Genomic DNA, 24,140 nt, shown 5'->3' with positions numbered 1-24,140 from the left:
CAAATTCTAGTAATGCTTAGAACTCCAGTCTTCATTTACTTGGGTAACTAGATGATTTGGAGTTTAATATCATACCATGACCTCTAAGACCAAGTTTGTAGATTACCAATCCAACACATAAGGGTTGAATGTTTAACCACTATATGTTTATATATTTCTTTCCTAGAACAAAGGGCAAGAATGACAAGGAAATGCTACAAATCAGCAGTAATTTTGAAAAAACTAATTTGAGTCTAGACATTCCTCCTAATTCAAATTATTCTCATTCTTGACTTCAAATATTTCTTCTTTTTCCTAAATATTTCTTTCTCTTTATTAAATGAAATTGATAGCACATGCCTTTGCTTGATCATTCTATCCTTATGATTAGAAATAGAAACTTGTAAGTATAAATTTAATGTAAAGCTGAGAGAAATGATATTATTTTATTTTATTCATCAACTAACAATTAATGCCTTTTGTGTCCATAACTTCTTGGGAAGCTTCCAGGTAAAAAGTAGGAGAACTCAGTTCCTTCCTTCACTGTATATGATGTACTATCCTACTTCAATCTGACTTTTGTTGCTTTTTAATTTCTTCTGATATTTAGAGTCAATTATTGCAAAAAAACAAAAATTACTCATAGTTATCACTACCTCTTAAATAGAAGCTACCATAGGGAGAAGTTTGTACTTTAAAGTAAAACTATGAACTATCTGCAGCATACCCTTCTGTGTTATCTGATTCTGATTCTGTGGAAGCAATTTTGTGACTCTGTAAGTTATAGATAATTGGATAGCAATGCAAAATAATTCTTGCCTGTCGACATACAAATGAACTCGGTTCAGTGGAGAGACAATCCTCCACCAAAAAATGAAGAAAAAAGAAAAGAAAGAAATCCCACTAAACAGTCATGCTTATCATTTCAATATTCTGATCTATAAATATATCTGTTCTTTGGATTTTCCTTTGAACTGGTAACTGGTTGTAACACCTCACCAGATTCCTCATTAATTAGTTAAATATGTTTAGTTTTACATCTTTGTGTGTTATTATTTTATCCTTTTTTGAAAATTATCTTTTTTTTTTTAATTAAAGTACAGTCAGTTACAATGTGTCAATCTCTGGTGTACAGCACAATGTCCCAGTCATGCAAATACATACATATATTCGTTTGAAAATTATCTTTTAACATTACTTATTGAAACTTTTTTATTGATATTTCATATCTAAGACCTAAATATTACCAATGTTAATAAAATTTGGCTAGCAGAGAGAAACAAGAGAATAACTTTCCTAACTAGGTTTTGAAAACTATACCCTTTCATCAAAACCAAGACTGAGTTTCCATTTGTTGAATACTGTGGCAAATGTTGTGTGCCATTTGAACCCCATTCTAGCATTCTGAAAATTTACCCAGGCTTAACAGTCATTTTAGTCACTAATTATAGAGAGGACAAGAGCTTGATAGGGATTGAGAAACATTTTCACTCACAAATAACTCGAGAACTCAAGCAGCCACTTAGTACTCTGCAATTTAGGATATTTTGTATTAAGGCTAAACAATTAAACTTGCAAAGTTTTACTATGAATGAAAAGTGTATCATTAGATTTATCTTTTACCACTTAAGAGGACAAAAAGATAGTCTTCAGTGTTTTAACTAGTTTCCAAATACTCAAATCGTTAAAAAAAGAAGTGTTCTACAGCTGCCTACTAAATGCGGATTTGCACACAATGTTAGCTTTTGGAATGGGCTTGATTCAGCTTTGAAGGGTAGCAGAATAGGCCATCTCAAAAAGGAATTCAGAATATACCACCCCAAAATATACCACTCTGGTGTATTGACTATTCTAAGCTATAGGCACTTTAAAAACAGCAAATGCAGGAAGAGACTTTCTCTGAACTCACCATTTGGAGTTGCCTCCCAAAGCAACTCACTTGTCATAAACCCCTCCCCAGGAGTTTCATCCCCAAGGAAGGTTGACCGTGATCTCAGGAGAGGAGACTAGAAGTCAATATCACATCCAGACAGACTATAATCCCTATTATAAATTATAAATTCCATTTATTCTCCTAAAATCATTTGTTTTTCCCAAGAGACCTAGCTTCCCCTCCCTTTCCCCTATTAGATGGCATTTAAGCTAAATTCTAAGCCACCTCACAGAGTTACTCAGTTTTCCTGGGTATCTCCCATGTATACATGAGGTATACCTGTTAATAAACTTCTGTTTGTTTTTTCTCTTGTTAAACTGTCTTATATATTATAGGGGTATCACCTAAGAACTCAGAAAGGTAGAGGAAAAATTATTTTTCCTCCCCTAAGCAGTCAAGCCATAGCATCTAGGATCTATGTGAGACTCTGAGCTGTTTTCATATAAATATACCAAATTCATGAAAACAGTTGGCATCATGAGCACTCACTGGCTGTCATATTGGGCTCAGGTTTTTAATTGATGGTGTTGATGTATTCTGTAATTGACCTCTTCTTGAGATGCTGCTCTTTCTTTCAGTTTTAGTAAATTCAAAACTTTTGCTCATATAATGATCTTTCTCATGTCCCTGCCCTTGAGTGGTCTGCATGCCTGCAAAGGGAATCACAATCCAGGATCTTGAACGGAACCTAACCAAAGTAAAAACAACAGAGCAACTCTGACAAAATACCCATGCATTCAGTACAAAAGAACGTGCTTATTCATTTTAATTGAACTGCCTGATCAGTTCAGTCGAAATGGCCAGTCTGTTATACAGTAATAGATTCAGCCTTAGAGAAAAGCTTTTAGGACAAAGACTTTAAGAGGGAAAATAGCAGAGGAACAAATAAGCAAATTTTTCTGGACTACCATCTATTTGATCATTAGTAACATAAATTGGGTTGAATGTGTGTGTGTGCCAATTGAATCTGGAGCAGCCATTCTATTTGCTAGACTGATCTCTTTTGTGAGACCATCAACGGTCGTCCACACATGCTCCTGCGCTTACATGTGGTAGCATATTCCCACAAGATAAGAGGATGAATCCCCTGAATTCACTGTTGTCCACAGGAAATATATCCCAGGTGGGTCCATCTCCACTTACTTGAACTTTCCTCAGTATCACCATCTTTTTCCTCCACTTGGATTTGCACTGTTGAAGAAAGAAAAAATATAGCAATTCTTTAAATGATGGTACGATTGCTACTAACTGTTTTTACTGTTATTATTTTCAACATAAAGCTTTTTGTGCAGTTAATAAATGTTTTTCAATAAACTTGTCAAAGCGAGCATTGTTTATTAAAGATGTACAGCTACAGCGTTTTGTGCAGTGTTGTGCAAAGACTTCTCTGCTTCATCGCCTCCAAGGATTTGCAAAACATATCAATTATAAGCCTGTCAGCTCAATTCAAAATAACTTCAACCAAAATAAATTCTGTATTGCAATAAGTAAACTTGGGGTTTTTGGGTCATTTCATTCTATGATAAACTGAATTGTTAGTAAAGCTATATTCACATGCACAAACCATTTGGTTATTCTAACTAAATTTACTATAATAGAGAATATTTCATTTTAACTAGCTACCCAGTGTCAAAGAACCATTCAAAAAATTCTTAAAAGCTGATATTTCCTATTTTAGTTATTTCTATTGGTATTATATGGATACAGCCTATATTTTCCCATATATGATTTACCTTGACAATGTGAAGCCAGGTGATTTTCTAGTTCTTTTTAAGACAAAAAACATTTCTTCTGTTTATTCTTCCCCTCATCCTCGGCATCTTGTTTTTAGATTTGCTCCATTTTTAAAAAGGCATATAAAGGTTTTATTAAATTTTAATGATACAATAATATAGGAAACTATATTAATTGGCAGATTTTTTTCCCTTGTCAACTACTGTCCATTTATCATAGATTGAATCAAACAGAGACAAAGATATGCAACTTGCCACAAGAAAATTAGAATAAACTATTTCTTTAAAACCACAGTCTAGTAACTTGTTTAAAATATTAATTTACATATTTTTATTTAAGGTGGATGGGTGTAAGCCCAAAAACGCAAAGATAACAAACAATATAGTTGTGAACAGAGGAAACAACCTCCGGCTTTGTTTCTGCTCATACACTGTCAAAGGTTATTAATCAAAGCTTGACAGGCCTATTGAAAAGGCAGCACACGCTGAGTTTAAATTCCATTCACAAAGAAGATTATTGTAAAAGCACTTTTTGCCTTTAAACAGCATCTGCATAAAAATGTTTAGAATATGCAAAAATGGTATCATTCAACGTCAGCTGTGGAATGTGAAAATAAGTGTTCTTTTGTTCAGAGTGGATATACGCCTTCTGTCCCCGGCTGTAACTGGATGTGCACAGGACAAAGGTCTTTATGTCACTACTGAGAGTTCGTAATAGTGCAGGCAGACACTTCTCAGAAGATATTTTATGTTCAACAATAGGTCATAGTCTTTATTTGCAACTAATGCCACCACCAAATTTCTTCAGTTAAAGAAGACTTCACTTAGGAAGGCATCTTAATGATATAAGATTAGCTATGGAGCAGGGTCTGATCAGTGTACATATATATGTGTGTGTGTGTGTGTGTGTGTACACATACATATATAAACAGCTGAGGACAAGAAGCATAGGCTGACATAGAGCCTCTTCGGCAGCATAAGCAAAATTTCACACAAAGTGCTATACTGATTTATAATAATCAACTCACTAGTCATAAACAAATGAAGTTAAATAACAAAATGGAGAAAAATACTAAATGAATAAAAATATAAGCAAATCTTTAGGCAGGAGCATATACTAAACAAAAGCAGCAGAATGAAATGTCCCAAGCCAAGGAGATGAGCAACAAATCAATTTCCTCCGATAACCAGGGGAGATTAAAAAGCAGGGCTGGAGTCATGGATCATCTTCTCAGGTACAGGAAGGATAGTTATAAATGGCCATTAAATAAAACCTGAAAAATCCATAAGGGGAGACAGCCCTGTGGTTGCAAGTAAAGAACAAAAAAGAGCTATGGTTTCTGGGTGATGTAATGGAGAGTATTGCAGAAATAGCCCCTTCCCTCCTCTTGAAGTGACTTTCCAACAGCGATACTCATCTGTGCATGATCATCTGCATATTCTCATTAGGCGCCTTCTTTATTCAAAGACATTCCTTCATCTGGCAGTTGAGTCAGGGGTCGTGAAACACTTGCTTTTATAGTTACTGTGATAATAATTGGTTTATACTTGGTTCAAACCCTCAGCAAAGGCGTCGTCAGCATCAAGAACTAGACAGCAGCACCACGACCAGAGACTGAGGACTCCATCAAGAGCCTCAGGCCAAGCTTGATTTTAATGTAATGTTATCTGGACTGAAAAGCACCTGTCAATGCTGGTCTGCCTCTGCAACTCAAAGTGATGTTGAAGAACCAAGCTCAGAAGCCCCTCCCAGACAAAAGCCTGTGCAAAAAAAAATAATAATAATAATAACTCGGAACACTTAAATGGGAGCTACAGACTGTCTTTCCCTTCTCAGATAATTTTTGGCATGGCCTGTTGCCATCCCTTCTCTCAGCAATCCCTAGTAGCTCACTCCCAATCATATGAGCCTTTCATGTTCTGGCTGCTTCTCAAAGCCTATTGATTATGTTCTTTAAAAATAACCTCTCTCCTGGGGAGTGATGGGAGGACAATGAAGGGGGAGAGGGGGTGTAGGGCGGGGTCCTGTCAAAATGTTGAAGGCAGCAAGCAAAACTGCATTTGAAGTATGCTCATTTAAGAGAGGAATATGCAATAGGAGCAGATGAACTCCTAGGCAACCCAGATCCTCATTTCATGCAAATAGACTCAGTAATTAAAAACAGTAAAATGAAACAACAGCAAAATGTCACATTTCAGAGGCACTGGAATCGTTGAGAAAAGTAGATATTGTTCCAGGCTTTCTTTTTCAACCTACAGCACTGAAAGTATTTTATGGTTCTTCAGGATCAGAGTGGCCAAGTGGCTGGAAGAGTTGAATAGTATTGCCTGTTCCTCTGACTCACATTTAGCTCTTGAAGGGATGATCATAGCACCAAGTCATAACTTTGGAAACTGAAAATTCATTTACTCAATTAGCACTTATTGTGCACTTACAAGGGTTACAGAGCAAAGTGCTCTGGAGTAGGAGTTTGTAGACTGCAGAAGAAAAGTTCAGTTCAAGTTCAGGTATGAGTACCTTATCCAGTTTACTCGGGTTATAGCAGCAACCTAGTTACATTTATTAGCAACGTACTAGTGTGTTTCTTTTCAGGGTTCCTTTATTTAATGTGAGGAAGTGTCAACATCAGCTCTTTGCATATAAATAGGGTACTTTTCCAGGAAATAAAGCCAATATTTTATAATAACTATAACTGGGGTATAACCTTCAAAAAGTGGGAAAAAGACAAATGATGTGAAAAATTGTATACAATAAAGGGAAGTAAGTAAACTTTAATTTTTTTTAAAGCACTGCTATTATCAAAACTGAATACACGCACACTTTCACATTCACTTGTGAAATGGTAGAAACTGTACATTAATTAAATTCAAGTTGTATTATCTAAGAAAACTTAGTAAGTAAAAAATAAATGGGGTACCTTTCGCTTCAGACTAAACTGCCCTGGGACGGATATTAATCTATGCCATAATAAGCACATTTCCAAATCTTAGCTGAAGAACCCATGTCATCAGTGAGGGGTGTGATGTGGGATGTGAGAGGAAGGGAAGAACCAAGGATAATCCCCAGGTTTGGGGCCTGGGCAACTGGGAGGGTGGAGTTGCAAGAAAAGGACGTGGGAGACTCCAGGGAGAGTAGCTTAGGTAGGAACAGTTGAACATCAGGAGTTTAACTTGACTAGATGGAGCCCCCAAGCCACACTGAGGCTATTATTTCCCTTGTAGAGAATGGCCCAGCACTCGGCTTCCATTCATTTACGAAAACACTATTATTGGTGGGTGTGAAATAGTGAACAGAAGCCACTGTCTGTGAAATTGAATAAAAATGATAGATTGTGATTCTTCTTCCTCTCAAACCCAGGACATTAAATCTGATTCAATTTAACTCAGCAGCTCCCTTTATTTTTGCTACTTTTAGGTCAGGACAAGAAGATACTCATGACATTTGTTTATAATAAACCCAAGTCCTTCAAATGATGGAACTGAGTATGATATTTTGGAAGCCACTGAGTAAAAATAACTTATTATTTAGCTCTTATATCAATCAAATATCTTAATGAACCTGTAAACTATAAAACATTAAAAAAAATCCTCAGGAGTAGGAAAAACAGAATGAGATCATTACACTTAAATATCAATGAGGTATCTGGGGAGAAGGTTTGATCTGACAGACTTAGGCTGATATTCTTTCTACAAGTGCCAGCACCTTTCCTTAATACCATGAAAAACCTTAAAACCATAAGGTCTTTCTTAAGACCACTGAAAAAATCATGGGGCACATATGTTCAAGGACACCCTAATGGAAACTTGTATAATAAATGCCAAAAGGCTGGCCATATTTTCAAACATTATAATATCTTGGAGATACTTAATAGTTATTTTAAATTGTTGTGGTTTTATAATTACCAAAAAGGAAGAATTTTGGTTTTTGGTAAGAATCACCTACCCAAAGTAGGAGAGGGGGCAAGCCAAAAAATATATATATATACACAAACACACACACACACACACACACACACACACACACATATATATATATATATATCTGCTATAGTAGCTGTCATTCTCTAATGTTTTTCCTTTAAGATTATATTTATTTTTTGAGGCTCTGCAGCTCTTTAGAAGTAGAGAACAAATAGCTATTGATGCCTGCTTTATTAAAAACACAATATAAAATATTGTAGTTGCCAAATAGAAGAGAATGAAGTCCATGGAGAAACACATTTTACTATGAGGTTCCAGAGAGAGAATGGCTAACCCTGAGACAGAGAAAAATAGATTTGTTCAAAAAAGAGATCCCCCTTCTATCCTTGTAAAATGAAAATAAATCTTTTTTATATACATAAGGAGGGGAAGGGGATGCACACCAAATTTTTTGGCACTTTTTCTTTCTGTTTTTATGGTACATGAAACTAAGACTAAACAGGCTGAGTGAAGCGGGTAGCTGGTATGTTTCCAAATTCTACCACCCTTGAGCTGCAAGAGCAAATACGAAATGCGGAAGCATAGTTCTTCAAACGGCAAATTATGTATTTGTGAGAAACTGCAATTAGATATTTCTTGACACCATTGGTCTACAGAAAGAATAAAAATAGCTCTTATTCTATGTGGTTTGGAGGGCTGATTTTTTTTTTAAACTATACATATTCAATAAATAAATAGCTACTTACAAAGGCATTTAGAGCTCTCTGTGGTTACAAAAAACTAAGTGGTGAGTCTTGCTTCTTCTCTGCATTTAGATTATTTGGGGGGAAAGGACATTTCTTATTTAACCATGCTGTCATAATATATATTCAGAGTGTGTGCTCTCATGTTGCAATTACCACCATAAAGGGCAACCACTGTAAATAAGTGTGCTGAATTGAAAATACATTCTCTTGTGTGAGTTTTTGTGGCTACCAACCAGATGAAAATAGTGGATTATAAACCTCTGGCAGCTATGTTTATATATCCTTGGGTTGCTTAGAACCAAAAGGAATCTTTCTGTCCCCAACAGCCTTTCTGTAATATTCCTGATCATGAAGAAGAAGGGTTGTCAGCATTCATGAGTAAACAAAGAAAACAAAACAAACAAACAAAAAACTCAAGAATTGTGAAACAACAGAAAGCTTTGTTCCCAGAGCATAAAGAAGCAAGGCTGGCTGAATTCTGTATAGTCATTACCAAACCTTCATAGCACTAGCTTTTGTCCACAGAGAAGATGCTAATTACTGCTCATTAGCATATATTAGCACATGTTAATGAGTGTCTTCTAAAGAACAAAAGGCAGTGGGGGCAGACTTAGAGTCGGATGAAGGCTGGGTGGTAAGAGAAGGGCTTCAGAAGATAGAGGCAGAAAAAAAGAAAATGAGAGCAATTTAGAACTTGGATTTGTTTTCTGAAATTTAGAACTTGTCTCTCTGACAAAATATTAATAGAACTAAGGATGAAATAATTTAGTTTATTTTTTCTAAAAAAAAAAGAAAGAGAAAGAGCAAGTCAATAACTAGAAGAATTTTTCTTTTTTCTGCACTTTAGCTATTTGGGAACAATTACACTTTATAGGATTTGCTACTGAACTAGGGGTATTAGCTAACATCACCATCAGTTAATGAAAAGGAATCCTGAATTGTAAGCATCCTTGTGAGTTTATAAACATTCTGACCACCCATCGATCCATTTCAATGTTTTCTTCACAGACTCAATTTATAATATTCAGTAAGAATAAATATGTAAGTAATTTGTTTGTTGTCTGTCATTTTATTAAAATAGCTCACATAAAATGTCATATATGTGTTAATTTATATCCTAAGGGCAGCTGGTTAACATTTGAGTATTCTAGTTAGTAATCCACAATGGTAGAAGGGAGATCTAACATGTGAGAAGTTACTCAGAAGCACTTCAGCCATCCCTATCTCGAATTAACACTAGATGGTTTGTTAATTAGAGTAGTGCTTATTAGAAGTGAATTTTGTGAAATTAAATGTGATCAAGTTATATGGACTGGCTAGAAATATCATGTCTGAACCCTGTCCATGTCTTCACATGGTCTGAGAATATACAGGCTCAGTAATCTCCTCTTTGAATGGTAGGTATTGCCAACTAAAAATTGGCACTTGCCATCTGTCTCTACAAGGACTGGATCACGCTGGCACTTGCCATCTAACTCTGCTTGGATTAAATCATGAGCCGCTGCAGCCACTGCAGCCACTGACCTTCAACACACTCTGAAAGGAGTTCAGGGGGAAGACTGGGAATGGGGCACTCTGAATGAGGAAAACTGGCTGAGCAGGCCTCCACAGAGTTAGATATTTTCAGGAGATTTTATGACCCCAATTCTTGCATCTCCTTATATATAGAAAAGCACTAAAATCATTAATGGTGACATCTGCTCCTTGTGACTAGCAGCAAGCCTCTGCCTACACATGTGCTTGACTGCATGTGCCCCCTTCACTGAAATCATATATAATACTGAGTTTTCTCCCTGTCTCTTTGGAACAGGTTCTCAGAGCTATCTGGGATGCTGTCTCCCAGCCTATAGTCCTCATTTTGCCCCAAATAAAACTTAACCCACAACTCTCAGGTTGTGTGATTTTATTTCAGTTGACAGTATCTTCAGCCCAGGAGTCCCAAATGGTCCTCTGTTATGGCACTAAATAGAGAGTTTTGTTGTCTGACAAAACCCCAATGAAGTGGGCCGTTTATTCCCATTTTCCAGATAAAGAAAAGGAGAATTACAGAGATTAAGGAGACAAATGCCTCAGCTAGCATAGCTAGTAACTTGCAGAGCTGAAGTTTGTCTTGAAGTTCATCACCAAGTTCATCACCAAGCCCTACTGATTTTACATCATTGAATCTGTTTCTCTCATTCACCACAGTCAACATCACAGAAAAATTACGATTGCCTATTTCCAGGAGTATGGAATTAGCCCCTCTTGCCCCATTTGATCCATTCTCCATGCTGCAGCCCATTGCATACAATCATGGCTGTAATTTTATATTTACTTGTTAGATTGTATTTGTTTGTTTGACAATACATAAACTACAAACTTTTAAGGCTACATCTTATTGTCTCTTCATAGTACTCAATAGGATAAATATTATCTCCATTTTATCAGATGCCTTGACAGACGAGTTAAAAATAAAATAGAAAATACAGTAGGCTTTGATATTCTCAAGGAAATAAGAGGTTTTCAAGACTCATTAAAATTGTCATCCATTGTAAACTGTCAGAAGAATCTGTACAAGTTTTTTTCTAAAATATTATATTTTACATTTTGTACAAGGAACAAATGCTTTGATTTAAATAAATCCAGAAGGTTAACAGGGAATAGAAGAAGGTAGATGGAATGATGTGAAAGAGAGAAAGAAAGACCTAGACAAATCTTCTGGAGTCAAGAAGTAGCGGTCTAGAGAGAAAGTCTTAATGGTGGAGGAGAAAGCAGATAATTACATTTACGAACTTATGCTGAACATAATGAGACCTTAAATACAGGAGAAAAAAAATGAACCCCCTTGCCCCAATTAAAAGATCATTTTAAGACAAAAATGGGGTCATGCATTGGCATAAATATGTTTCTAAATAGCAGGGGCAAAATGAAAACCTGTTTGGCCAAACACTTTGGGAGTTTGAGAGTGAAAGAACATTATTTGAAATATGATTTTTAGGGAAAAGAAAAAGTAAAAAAGTAGGTAAATATAGAATTTTCTTTAGTGGGATGGGAGTTGGGACTGTTACAAACATATTAATAAATTTTAATTTCAACACATAAATATATGCCTTGTATAGACAGACTCTGAGGGTAATATTAAAACAAAAGAAAGTGTTTATCTGTGTGAACCTATGATCCATTCCCGGGATCATTTTGGCCATGGTTGTTAAATGTTTTATATGAAGTTTACAATCAGGGATTTCTAAATATCTTACTTTCTGCAGAATATCAGAGTCAAAACTGGTCAAATCATGTATCTCACAAAGGTCAATCAATTTCTGGGTAAAACTGACACCTCTATGAAAAAAAGAATATAGTCTATGAGAATGAAATTGAGAGCATATACTTACAACTTTTTCCCAAAGCTAAAAATTAAGACTCTTCTTTGTGAAAAATACTTTCCAACTAATTTCATTTTATTTCATGCAAACAATAATGCAATAAGATAGTTATTACCAGCACTATTTTACTGGTGAGAAATCTGGGGCTCATAAAAATTAACTGACTTGTTAAAATAGTGGCAGAACCAGAATTCAGCACAATGTCATGAATACGAACATTAAAACTCATGTTCTTAAACAACAGAACATGGAGCATTGCCTTCAATGTGATGGACAAGCTAACTCAGAATACACATCCAAGATTTATCCGTGCCCAATGGGACTGACTACTGAGATCAATACGTTCTAGTTCAACTTCCTCATTCTTTCAGAGAAACTCTGGATACACACAGGGCAAATGACTTACCAAAGATCATACAGCCAGTGAATGTCATAACCAAGATTTAAACCCTGATCTTCTATTTCTATGTCTATTTTCACACCATGCTACCTCAATTACACCCATTGCAAAAGTTCACCCAAAAGCTGTAAAAGTCTCTGCTATAAAATCAACAGTAATGAATACAAGCAACACATTTCACAGCAGTTCTGAAATAGGGCACATACCTAGATCCAAATTTAGATTCCTGTAATCAACTTCAGTTTCTACAAAATGAAATGTAATAATAAATGCATGCATTGTACACAATACAGAGCCTGGCACATAGCAAAGGTTATAATAATCTGCAAGGACTGTTCAAATGCTTTTAACATAAACTTAAACACAAAATTTTAATATCTTTCACCTAAAATTCCAGGAAGTCAGGGAAGACATATTTACTTTGAGCTTTACCTGAATACCCTGCATTCTGCTAGTAGGATAATTGCCACAATATTCAGTCTGAGATTATATTAAAGACTATTTCACCAGAAGGTAAAGACAAGGAATAAAATATTACCCTAAACTCTGTTTCTTAGTACTCTTAGCTAGTCCTCACCATGCCTGCTTATGATGCCAATCAATGTTGAAATCCATGCTGCCTGAGTCAATGGTTAGCTTCACCAGCCAATTTTTGCTTGTTAGCAATTGAATAAGTAATTGTAGCACAGGTCTAAGTTGACCAACAAACAAGGGACTGACAGCCATTTGGAGTAACCATCTTCTAGTGTCACAGAAAATAAAATTAGTTCCATACAAAGAAATAGAAGTCAATGGACTTTGGAATGAGAGATTTGAATGTCCTCCCTTACCCAGCTTCCAAATTCTTTTCCTTGGAAGTACTCTGGCAACCAGAGGATAAATTATTATGACTGTGCAGCAACAGAAAAAAGAGATGTAGGGTTGGGGGTACTCAGTAATTACCTGACTGCCTGTCAAGTCCACTGAAAGTTGGGATCTTGTCCCTGCTAATCTAACAGTACGCTGATTATAAGTGACTTTGTGTTTTCAGTTAAAGGTAATCAGTTTTATCTTGATTAAATGCCAGAAGGTTGGGAGTATAACTATTATCTCCCACAGGGAAGGCCAATGGCCAAACGTTAAGATCTAAGCCTAGTGATACGACAGCCAGGTGGGAGGTAGGAAAGAAAGCTGATGCTGATAAAGGGAGAACAACAAATTCATGTGCTTGCTATATTTTTAATTCCTCATTCTCTCTTCCTCTTTGTTCCATAAGATGGAATTACTTTGGCTACTGAGACAAGCCACATCCTAACTTTAGAAAGCAGGAACAGACCACATGAGATTCAGTTTCCTAATCCAATACAGTACATTTTTCAGGCAATCGAAGGTAGGACTAAAACGCTACTGGTAGCCTCAGAAGCTACTGGGCCTACGTAAGGTAATCAAGTATTCCCCCAAGAAACTAGTCCCTAGGTCATACTGAGCATTCTAGACTTTCTGCTGTTGGCTCTTCAAGGTGATCTCACCACTCAGACATTCATCAGAACTATTTAGTTCCACATCCTGTCTCCTGTGTCGTGAGATGGCACTGTGAATGCGTGTGTACATACCTGTGTGTATGTGTGTGTGGAAGAGAGACAGAGATAGAGATGAGAGAGAAAAATTTTAAAGACTTAAGGAAAATTCCAGAATCCTAGATTTCTCTTCATATCCTCAGCATTATTCTCAACCATCTACTTATAGTAAGTTAGCTCCGAGAAATAAATTGTTCCAACTGCCCATACTTGGTTAAGCTGTTTGCTTACCTTGAAACCCAATTATCAATATCCTGATGGCTAGAAATGAGATTAGCTTATTTTTTATTCATCAGCTCAGCCTGATAGCATTGCGAGTACATTTTAATGGATTCCATGGCCAAAGGCCATCAGTTTTCTTCATTCTGTGATACTGAGTTATGCCACTGTCTCCAAACCTCTTCTCCGGGCTCCCAAATCCTGGGGGATTTCTAGCAGGGGGAGGCCTGGGCACTGCTTTCTAAAACTTTAATGTGTACCAGAATCAGCTGGAGAGCTCTGAAAACACAGATTCCTGGGCCTCATCCATAAAGATTCTGATTCAACAGGTGGCCCCAGTAACTGGCTTTTCTAAAATGTTTCCAGATGATGCTAATATTTCTAGTTTTCATACCAGGCTTTGAGAACCACTATTGGGAACCCACTGAGGGAGTGGGGAAAGTTAATGCACATCTGCCACCTTCTTTTAGGAATAATAACTCTCATGATCTAGAAATTGACTTTTTTTGATTGTCCATCATTATGCCAATTCTCACACTGTCTTTTATTACTATAGCTTCATAATGAACCATAAGGGCAAGTGTGTCTTCCAACTTTGTTCTTCTTTTACAAGGATGTTTAGCCTTTTCTTCTAGGTTCTTTGCATTTCCACATACACTTTAGGATCAGCTTGTCAATTTATGCAAAAATTTTAAAAAGTCTAAGATATGGACTGGAATTGTGTTGAATCTATAGATCAGTTTGGGGAGAACTGATAACAATATTGAATCTTCAGTCCACAAATGAGCATATCCACTTATTTAGGCTCTCTTTCATTCCTCAGCAATGTTTTGTGGTTTTCAGTGTTCAGGTCTCACATCACTTTGGTCAGATTTGTTTCTAAGTGCTTTGTAATTTTTTCTGATATCGTAAATGATATTTGTAAACTTTTCAGTTTCGGATTGTTGTTTTTAATACTGGTTTGTGGTTTTCTTAGGATGTCTGTCTGATTTTGGTATCAGAGTAATGATGGCTCAGGGAAAGCTGGGAAATATTATCTCTTCAATTTCTTAGAATAGTTTGTTCAGAATCAGAATTATTTTTTCCTTGAATATCTGAAAGAATTCTCCAGGGATGCAATTAGAGCTTGATACATTCTTTGTGGGGCAGTTTTTGTTTGTTGTTGTTATTGTTGTTTTTACAGATAGATTTTTCTGCATGAAACTTTTATTCAGTTCTTTAAAATGAGCAAAAAGAAAGTAGAAAAAAGATGGTTAGCTCTCCATCCATCACCATTCATTTATAAGCAATAGCAACTGAGTACTCTTCAGGGAAAAGAATCCATTTTTCTCTGAATCTGAATATAATCTAACATGTATGGACTTGATTATTTCTCACCAGTCACATGCTCATGAATTCTTTTAGGGAGACAAAAAGTGAGGGAAGATTCTGGAAAAAAAAGCTACAGAAAGTAAGAGATTACTGCTTCATTTTTTCTCCTAGAACCTCATGCAAACTCCTATTTGCTTGACGCTTGAAGTTATAAAATATACCTCTATATCCCTCCCTATAAAGAAAGCCTGGATTATGAAACATCATGAAAAAAACAGGAATAAAGCAGCCAGAATTTAGCAAACAACATTTTATTCCCATAGCATTAGGAAGAAAGGAGCAGACTCATAAAATGTTTAGTGCTTTCTTTAGTAGTGGCTAAATTGTTCCACCTTGTAATGGAACTCAGGGAAATACCTCTGAGACATTCTGGAAGTTTAAAGAGAAATGATGGGAGAGAGTTTTAGTTAATTAACTCTACTTTCTCTTGGTTACCAAATTATGAGACCTCAGTTGACTATGTTATTCTTGGGCCAGGTTCCTGCCATCATCCTCACTTCACAGAAAACAGTAGTGAAACATCCAGATAATTCTTCCATTAATTCACTCAATCAACAAGAATGCACTTAGTGTCTATGGAGACAAAGCACCAGGAAGAACTGTGCATCTTAGTTGACAGAACTGTCTTGTTCTTGGAACCAGGCAGTCCTGAGTTCAAGACTCAGTTTTGCCACTCCAAAAAGTGTGACCACAGGCAACATTTAACCTCTCTGAGCATCAGCTTCCATTTCAACAAATTATAAAAATGAATAATATCACAAGAATGTTATGATGATTAAATAAATAAAATATATGTGGCAGTATCTGGTATACAGAAGGCACTCAAATCTATGCTAAGCTAACGAAATCTGTGGAACCATATAGTAAATAAGATACTTTCCTTTCATTCCAGGGGGTCCTAGTCTAGCTAGAGGACAAGCTACGCACAAACAAACAGTTGGTGTAAGGTGGAATGTAAGTAAGTACCCTAATATTTAATGTCAAAAATAGGAGCTAAGAGAGAGGAAACATCCCAGGGAGCTGAAATGGTCAGAGCAAGCTGCATGAAAGAGGTAGACTCACACTGAGTCTCTAGATGTAAGAAGCTGGAAGTCATCACTCCCATCCTAACAACACGAAAAAGCTGAACAAACTGAAAAATCAACAACTCTTCCAAGATCTGTCAGAGACTGAGATCACAGGGTAAACGGGTTGCCCCCAAAATTGGAGAGACAAGCAAACACAAAACTGCAACTTACCAGAGCAAAAACCCTACAAGTAGAAACCCTGTGGGAACTGTTACTGGGTAGGAAATTCCACACTGTAAGTGACAAATTGCTGAAGGCTCCCTGAGGACAATTCTGAGAGTTAAACTGAATCTCTCAAAAAAAGAATTGGTAGACAGGAAGTTATAGCCTAGTTTGGGTAAACAAAGGAGGCGGTCAGAATTTATAACAGTAAGTGCTAATACTTGTAAAAAATTAATAAATAGAAACTTCAATTAAATAGAGTTGGGAGACCAGAAGGTGGAGCTCTCATACCCTGTGATGAAAACAGAGCCCAATAGGAAGAAGACAGACTCCTTTCCTAGCAAAGACTCAGCCAATGAAAAGCCATGAACTTCTGGCTTACTAAAGCCCTCTCAACTTCCTTTTCCTCTCTATAAAAGCGCTCTCCTTCCCTTCCATGCGGGGACTTGCACGTGGCTCACCATGGTTGCAGACCCCGAACTGCAGTTCTCTTCTGATCCCCGATAAATCCATCTTTGATGGAGAAATATCTGGCAGTCTGTTTGTTTCAGGTCAACATACCTGACCATTCACTGCTAAGCAACTGAAAAACTGCAGGAATTAAAAATGTCCAGAGAAACCCAGTGACAGTTGTGTTACCTCAATTTTTAACCAGAGTAAGTGAGTAAGTCCATTTAAATATGGTAGACTGTATATGTCTGCCTTCAGGACCTCCCAAGATCCTACCACACATGATAGTGAAGGGATTTTAAAAGGTACAAATCCACAAGACAAAGGGAAGGAAGAAATAGGAACAAATGAGAGATTTCTACAACACTGTGAAAATGAGAAAACGGAGAAGAGAACTCGAGTTTATCCAGGCAAAGGAACTTCATGCATGTACATTTTAATGTATGGCAGCTAAGAGGCAGGAAGCTGTCTTACACTGCAGAATCCAGGGATGAGATCTTAAGAGGCTGGAGGGAGGGCGCAGGGGTGAGACGAGGGCAGGGGGTGGTGCTCAGAAACCCGCCCTAACTTGAAAGCCAACACTGGAAATTTCCTCTGCCAAACCACCTCACTAAGGTTCCAAGAGCAAGCAGACAGATGGAGAAACCAAAAACTACCAGTTATCACTAGCCATTTGTTAACTGAGCCACTGTTTGTTTTCCCCACAGGCAGGAAGGCAGGGCCTTTGTTGGTCTTCTTCAACTCTGTCCTTAGTGCCTGGCAAATAGTAGCCTTCGGTAATTATTTGTATCATGAATGAGTGAATGAATACATGAATGAATGAATGAACCAATCCATCAGTGAACAACAGGGATATTACACAGTAACTTTCTTTCAGTCTCAGACTTACCACATTTTCCTCTGAGTCTTGGGGTCTTTGGATTCGTATAGGAAATCTTTTCAAGAGGACGGAAGATGAGCAAAGTCACAGGAAGGAAGAGGCCCAGACCATGAAGGGAACAGATCAGCGCTTTGTCCCTCTGGGTTAGGACTGCTTCTTTAGGGCTCTTCCCTGATTTCCTTAAAAAGATCCTGTGTTTGGCATCTCTCATCCCTCTCAAAGCACTTTTTAATGTAGCTGTTGTAAATTTTTCCTCTTGAGATTTCTGATATTTTAATTTGCTGTCTTCTCACTCTAGCATTTGTGCAGTCTAGCAGCTCTGATCCTCACATAACCCTAGCCTCCTCCATGCAGAGGAGCTATAACTGCAGGGGGATGGAGAGGAACCACGACAGGGAACTGCAGGCCATGTTCCCGCTTCTGCACACTACCGTGTAGATCATTGCTCTTCACAGAGAAAGCAAATGTCACTTTGTCATGAGAGGGGTAATTTGCCCTCCTAGCGATCGATGCTGGTAACTCACAGCATCTAGCACCCTCACCTACATTTAGACATGGACAAGAAAGTTTAGAGGGGAGCAAAAAACTAAGCAGATGTTTTTAGATGAACCAGATGATTGAAGGTCTATTAGATTAATCTCCAAGTCTATAAACTAAGGCGGCATCATGGTGCCGGACATAACATTTAGGTCTCCTGACCCACAGCCTGAGTCACCAGCTGCCAGACTTGTGGATTCCAAAGAGGAGCTTGCAGTGGTTTATTCGCTTGCAGGTGCTTCCACCCGTCCCCTCCCAGGTCATTGGAATGCAGTGTTAAAGCACCCTGGATGTGATGTTCTACGTGTGAATATCTTTGCACAACTTTCTATAGCAACCTATCTAAATAAGTCATCAAGTCTAAAAATAGACCTACTTCCTTAAGTTCTGCCTTTGATTCCAAATAACCTACCAAGGAAAATAGTATCAGAGGCCAACCTCCTTTTCTAACACTCCCTGCAAGGTGGAGCTAAGAACAAGGAGTGGGGTCCTACTTAACGTCTTACTCCTACTGGGCCTCAGGAGTTGTCTTATAAAGCCTAGGTTCACTCCACTCACTATCCATGTTCCTATGCATACCACAGTCAACCAGTCACTCAATAAATATTTACTAAGTCTTAACTATTCTTGTGGCAGTAGAAGATACATGATATTAAAAGTCAGCCATGTCCCTGCTTTCCCATATTTTTCAGTGTAATCAATGATATGCTACATCCTGAAATTTCTCAAAGAGTCTTGATTACAAATATTTTACTGGCTATGATATATTGTTGCAGACTTTTCTATTTTTCTTTATTTAAAAAAACAACAATTTTTGAATATATAGCCTATTAAATGAGTGCACTTTCTCTCATATTATTGTAACAAAAGAAAATAAAATCTTTGACTGCTATTAAACATCAAAACATAAAAGATGAGATGTGATATATACAAAAGCTTCCTAAAGGGACAGAATGACTCCCAGGGCAGAATAAATGGTCAAAATGATGTTATTGAGGTAATTGAAAAATAAAAGGGGTCAAAAGAGAGGAACTGGTCAGAAAAAGAGGCACAGAAAATGGGAAGCCAAAGAGGAAGTGACGTTAGTGCTTATTAAACATTATCAAGTGGAAAGAGATCCAGATTCTGGAGATGATAAGCCATTGTGTTTTTGGGGAGTTTTTTTTCTGTTGTCCCTGACTACAAAACTGGAATATTCCATTAGACCTAGCTGAAATATCCCTCAAGTCTTTCAACCCATCCTGGCTCTGATCATGGGCTCTCTAAGCCACATTTGCATTATAATCTGGTTCCCCATGTAGATTTTCTCTAAGGCAATAATGTACTGGCCAGCAGACGTTAACCATCAGTGAGCTCAGCAACTCACCAACTGACCACAACAAGCTCACCTCATCCTTGAATTTTTTCAAGCTCACAATCTAAGAAAGTAAGGAAACATATATATGTATATTGAAAATGCAAAATTGGAAAAAAAAGATCTAGCCAGTGTGTTAATATTTGGTCTGGAAAAGTGGTCACTATCCATATAAGGAAGATGGAAGATCTTTACTCCAAAGCACTTGGAGAAGAGTGACATGTAAATGGTGCATATGATGCATACTTAATGCCACAGGAAGTATGAAGAGGAAGAAATTATGTTTTACTGAAGAAATCTAGGAAAGCATCACAGAGGATGTGGGCATCAGCTGAGCCTTGAAGATGGGCAGGGTGATGACAAGAAAAGATTGAGAGGGGCTAAGGTGATGACCTCAATGAAATAAAATATACAAGCTGGAAACTGTGCTGGGCCTGCAGGATTGGAGAGTGGATCAAATGGATTAAATATGAACTTAAAGCAAGACTTAGTTGAGATGGCAGAAGACCCTAACATACCAGTTTGGGACGTCTAAGCATCACATGATAGCAATGCAAGACCATCTAAGCTTTCTGATGAAGGACGAGACAGAATGGAAGGATACTCTAGAAATTAGACAAGGTCTGAAAAAATATGAGCCATGGCAGAAAACTAAAAAGGACTCCTTTACCTACCAATTATTTACATTCTAGTATAAAAATAATGTCTTAGTATTTTCCACCCAGATACCTGAATGAAAGCAAGCTAAAATGAAAAGTGGAGGACAGAGAGTTTAGAGTACCGGACCCTGGCTCACAGTAGTATTATTATGATATGGGGAAGCCACAGGAGGACACAAATCTTGGGCAACTTCATCGTTTTGACTGGAACTTGCAAGTATCTCCTGCAGGGTCCAGGAGACGCTTTTGCGAGAAGAACCTTGCCATGAAGATATTGATAAAGGAATATATTTATTTTCTAAGTATTCTGTGGAAGGTTAGTATTACCAAATGTATCTATGTGCACAATCTTTCGTGTGGAGTGAGAGAAACTCTGGAACTCTGAAAAACGGTGTGTGGAGAGTTGGAACAGAAGTAGAAAGTCAGGAAAACTTCTTTTTGTTTGAGTCAAAAATATTTTTTTTTAACACAGATAGAATTGGGGGAAGAGACGCTGTTGTATTAGTCATTGCCTCTCAGAAACCAGATGTTTAAGAACTGGAGAACTGACCTGAATGTAATGTAAGTTCAATGGAAAGAAAGTCTATTTGAAGTTAGAGAATTCCATTTCACAAAATCACCATATGTGAAGGCTTGGACTAGTTGCAAGTTTAATGTGAACACAGTATTAGTCATGGAATGAAAAAACTAAATCGAACCAGCTACTCTTGCTGGAAAGGCTGTTTAATTATTCATTATCCAGGAAATGTCATGGTGCTGCATAAACAAGGGGCCCATTTTCTATTCAGACTTTAAGCAGAAGACAGCATCAACATCGAAGAAGCAGGAAGGCCTCTCCAATCTACTCAGTGTGTAGACAGTCTTCCCCTTCAAGGAGGAAGGACAGACATGAGAAATAAGGCAGACAAACCATTAGCCTTCAGGTGTAGAAAAAGACTTGTAGCATCACGAAGTCATCCTCAGAGTTAAAAAGCAAAGATTGTGAACTGTCTGTCATAGATAATCAAGGGTCTCACAATTACAGATCCCAGGCAAGATCCAGCCAGGAGCAGAATGGAACACAGAAGGGCAGAGGAGCCACACCACCCCATAAGAAATTCTTTAGCTGTCTTGCTTAAAGATTCCAAAGGGTTCCCTTAAGAGAAAGAACTGGGAACCTATATCAAAATCTACTATGTGCCCTACTAACTATAACTATAGCCCACTTCAGTACATGCAGTTCACTTACTTAAAGGCTAAATAAATGCTACCTTTATTCAGGCTGCATCGGATTTCATTCTCCCAGCTCTGGATTTCAGGCAGATCCTGTAGCTTTCTGGTCATTTACAGTTATAAGAACCGTCTCACTTTGAAAATCCATACTCATTTTCTGGTATCAAAGTTATATAATATCCTGTCCAGCCTAAATTAGCCAGTCTAAGACTTGGCTACTGCACTCTCCTGAGGGCCTCAGTACCTCCCATAGGTACTGCGCTGATAGCGCACCCCACAGGCAGCCCTGGCATCTGTACAATCCTCACCCCAATAAGCAACCTTCTTGGGTGAAAAGGCACCGAAATCACTCAATCCCTGTTACTTTTCACTGTATCTACTTGTTTCAGGAGGAATAGATGCATTCTTGCCTTGATAAATGATGGAAACATAAGCTGTTCTCAGAAATTCTGTTCTATCAAGACCTATTCCTGTCTGTGAGTAGTTCATATATATACTCTTAGCATAAAATTTTTGAGGACAGAGAGTGAAAATTGGCTAGAAAGGAAGCAAAGGACAAGAACATTAATATTTATGGAAGACCTCCTATGTAGAAGTAACCCAGACTAAAAGAGATGAAATGATTAGTTATAGTGAATAACCATCATTTTATTATCCCAGTTACTCTGCTTTTATGGGAACTTTTCTACTACCTCCCCAATGTGTTCTGTGAATTGTATCCTGACATAAACATACACACACTTATGCACCCACATGGCTGAGAAAATGGAAGCTTTAGGCACTCAGCCTCAGCCTCCCCTGTCATGTCTACTACAAAAGAGAGAAAACCACACGCAGCCAGAAAGAATGACGCAGAGGTAAAAGACAAAGAGAATCTCATGGGTTTGCTACAGGGCTTCAGTCTCTGGTTCTAGCTGAGCCTGAGACTCAACTTCATTCTTCCTTTTCTTCCTTTCAGTTCCATGAGTCCCCCACCTCTGCCATCTTTAGCTTAGGCTAGCTAAGCTAGAATACGTTGTCTTTACCAAAACTCCCCTTAACATAATACAACCACACAAGATCGAAAGGTTACAAGAAGTGAAGCAAGGATTCAAATTCAGGTCTGCATGATTCCAACATGTGTTCCGCTACCCATGCTGCCAAGGATAATGATACAGTGTGGTGATGAGAGCAAGTATAGTTCTGCATAAACAGAACTTCAGCAGTCAGAACTTCAGCAGTCAAACATATTCAGAACCGATCAGATCTGTCACTGCTGAATGTTTTGGCTCCAAAGCTAAGGGTTGATCTGTGAAAAAGAGAAGAATCTTCACTAGAGGGCCATAGAAGAAGATGAAATAGTTGGAAAGGAGAAAAGGTGCATTTCATATATTGCCTCTGCAATTCAACTGACACTTAATATTCTGCACCCAAATGTTTTTCTCACAAGTACCTTATACTGCTCTTTAATATTTTCTATGTCTTTGTCTCATCTCCTCAAACAGGTTATGAGCTTCTTGAAGTCAAGGAGCGTCTATTACATGTTTTGTTGTATTGTGTTAAATGAATTAAAATTAAAGAGCACAGCTTGTTCAAACACAAGGGAATAAGATGGTAATTTAATAATCGTCCTGGTAAATATGAATCTCTACATTGATGAGGACTGAATTTTCTCCATGCCACAACCAGAAAAGGAGGAAGAATTCTCACATACTAATATGAGATATTTAAATTAGTGTTAGGGATAAATTTCCAAATTGAAGCAACTGTTGGATAATGTGTCACAAAAGGAAAAGCCCTAGGGATTCAGCTTCTTCAGAGGGTTATTTTCTAGTCTAGGACAATTTTGGTTTGGCCTTTTACTGTCTCACTTAACAAAGGTTTGTTGACTTCGTGTCCCTTCTTCAAGCCTTTCCAAGACCTATGAAGACATCAGACAAGAGTGGAATTTCATCTTTTCCCCCATTATAATAAACTACATGAATATACATTGTATTTCTGAATATTGGCATATGGAACTCAGATACTAAAAATTTGTATCTTTGGTAAAAACCAGGCCTGTGAGAACTACCCCAAAGTAGAAAAATATGTTTTGAAGGTATTTACCTTATATCATTTAAAGGTTACAGTAACTAAAGGGACTCCTCGAATACTCAAGCCAAAGCACACTATAAACTCATTATTGGAATTTTTGCTTCCAGCCACAATGAAGTAACCAGGAATTCATTGACCCTTTTACCTTAAGCAACTAGAAAGCCAGACAAAATATATGAAGCATCCTTTTTCAGACACTGCTCGACACCCCAAAACAGTGAGCCCTCAAAGAAGGAAAGCAAATGAGATGCACCCTGACGTTGCCTGATTGTTTTGCCCGAGGAGAGTTTCTATGTTGCAATACAGAGAGGGGAAACCCAAACCGAGACTTCTGGTCTCACTGTGTTGAGGAGACGTGGTTTTGAATTCAGGAAGTCGAAGGCAGGCACAATTTGTGAGGCGAAATCCCAGAAAGAACAAGCTACAGAAAGAGAGAGAGCGCGTGCTCTAGAACATCGGCTGAGTACTAATGTGTGCATACACGTGTGGTGACTACCAAGGCCAGGGAACGAACAGCAGAGAGGGT

General features: G+C 37.6%; 1 protein-coding gene across 1 annotated transcript in view; it reads right to left on the bottom strand.

Annotated features, from left to right (window-relative positions):
• The window catches only part of TMC1 (transmembrane channel like 1), a 307,101-nt gene that overhangs the window by 94,407 nt on the left and 188,554 nt on the right, over positions 1–24,140 (bottom strand). The window contains exon 4 of the mRNA XM_064490277.1: positions 3,056–3,103. Coding sequence (XP_064346347.1) covers positions 3,056–3,103 — 48 coding nt within the window. The remainder of the gene's footprint in view (positions 1–3,055; positions 3,104–24,140) is intronic.

The sequence above is a fragment of the Camelus dromedarius genome, chromosome 10 (genome assembly GCF_036321535.1).
Source record: "Camelus dromedarius isolate mCamDro1 chromosome 10, mCamDro1.pat, whole genome shotgun sequence".
In the NCBI taxonomy this organism is placed as follows: domain Eukaryota; kingdom Metazoa; phylum Chordata; class Mammalia; order Artiodactyla; family Camelidae; genus Camelus; species Camelus dromedarius.
The sequence above is the reverse complement of the archived record's forward strand: the minus strand, read 5'-3'. Positions and strand labels throughout refer to the sequence as shown.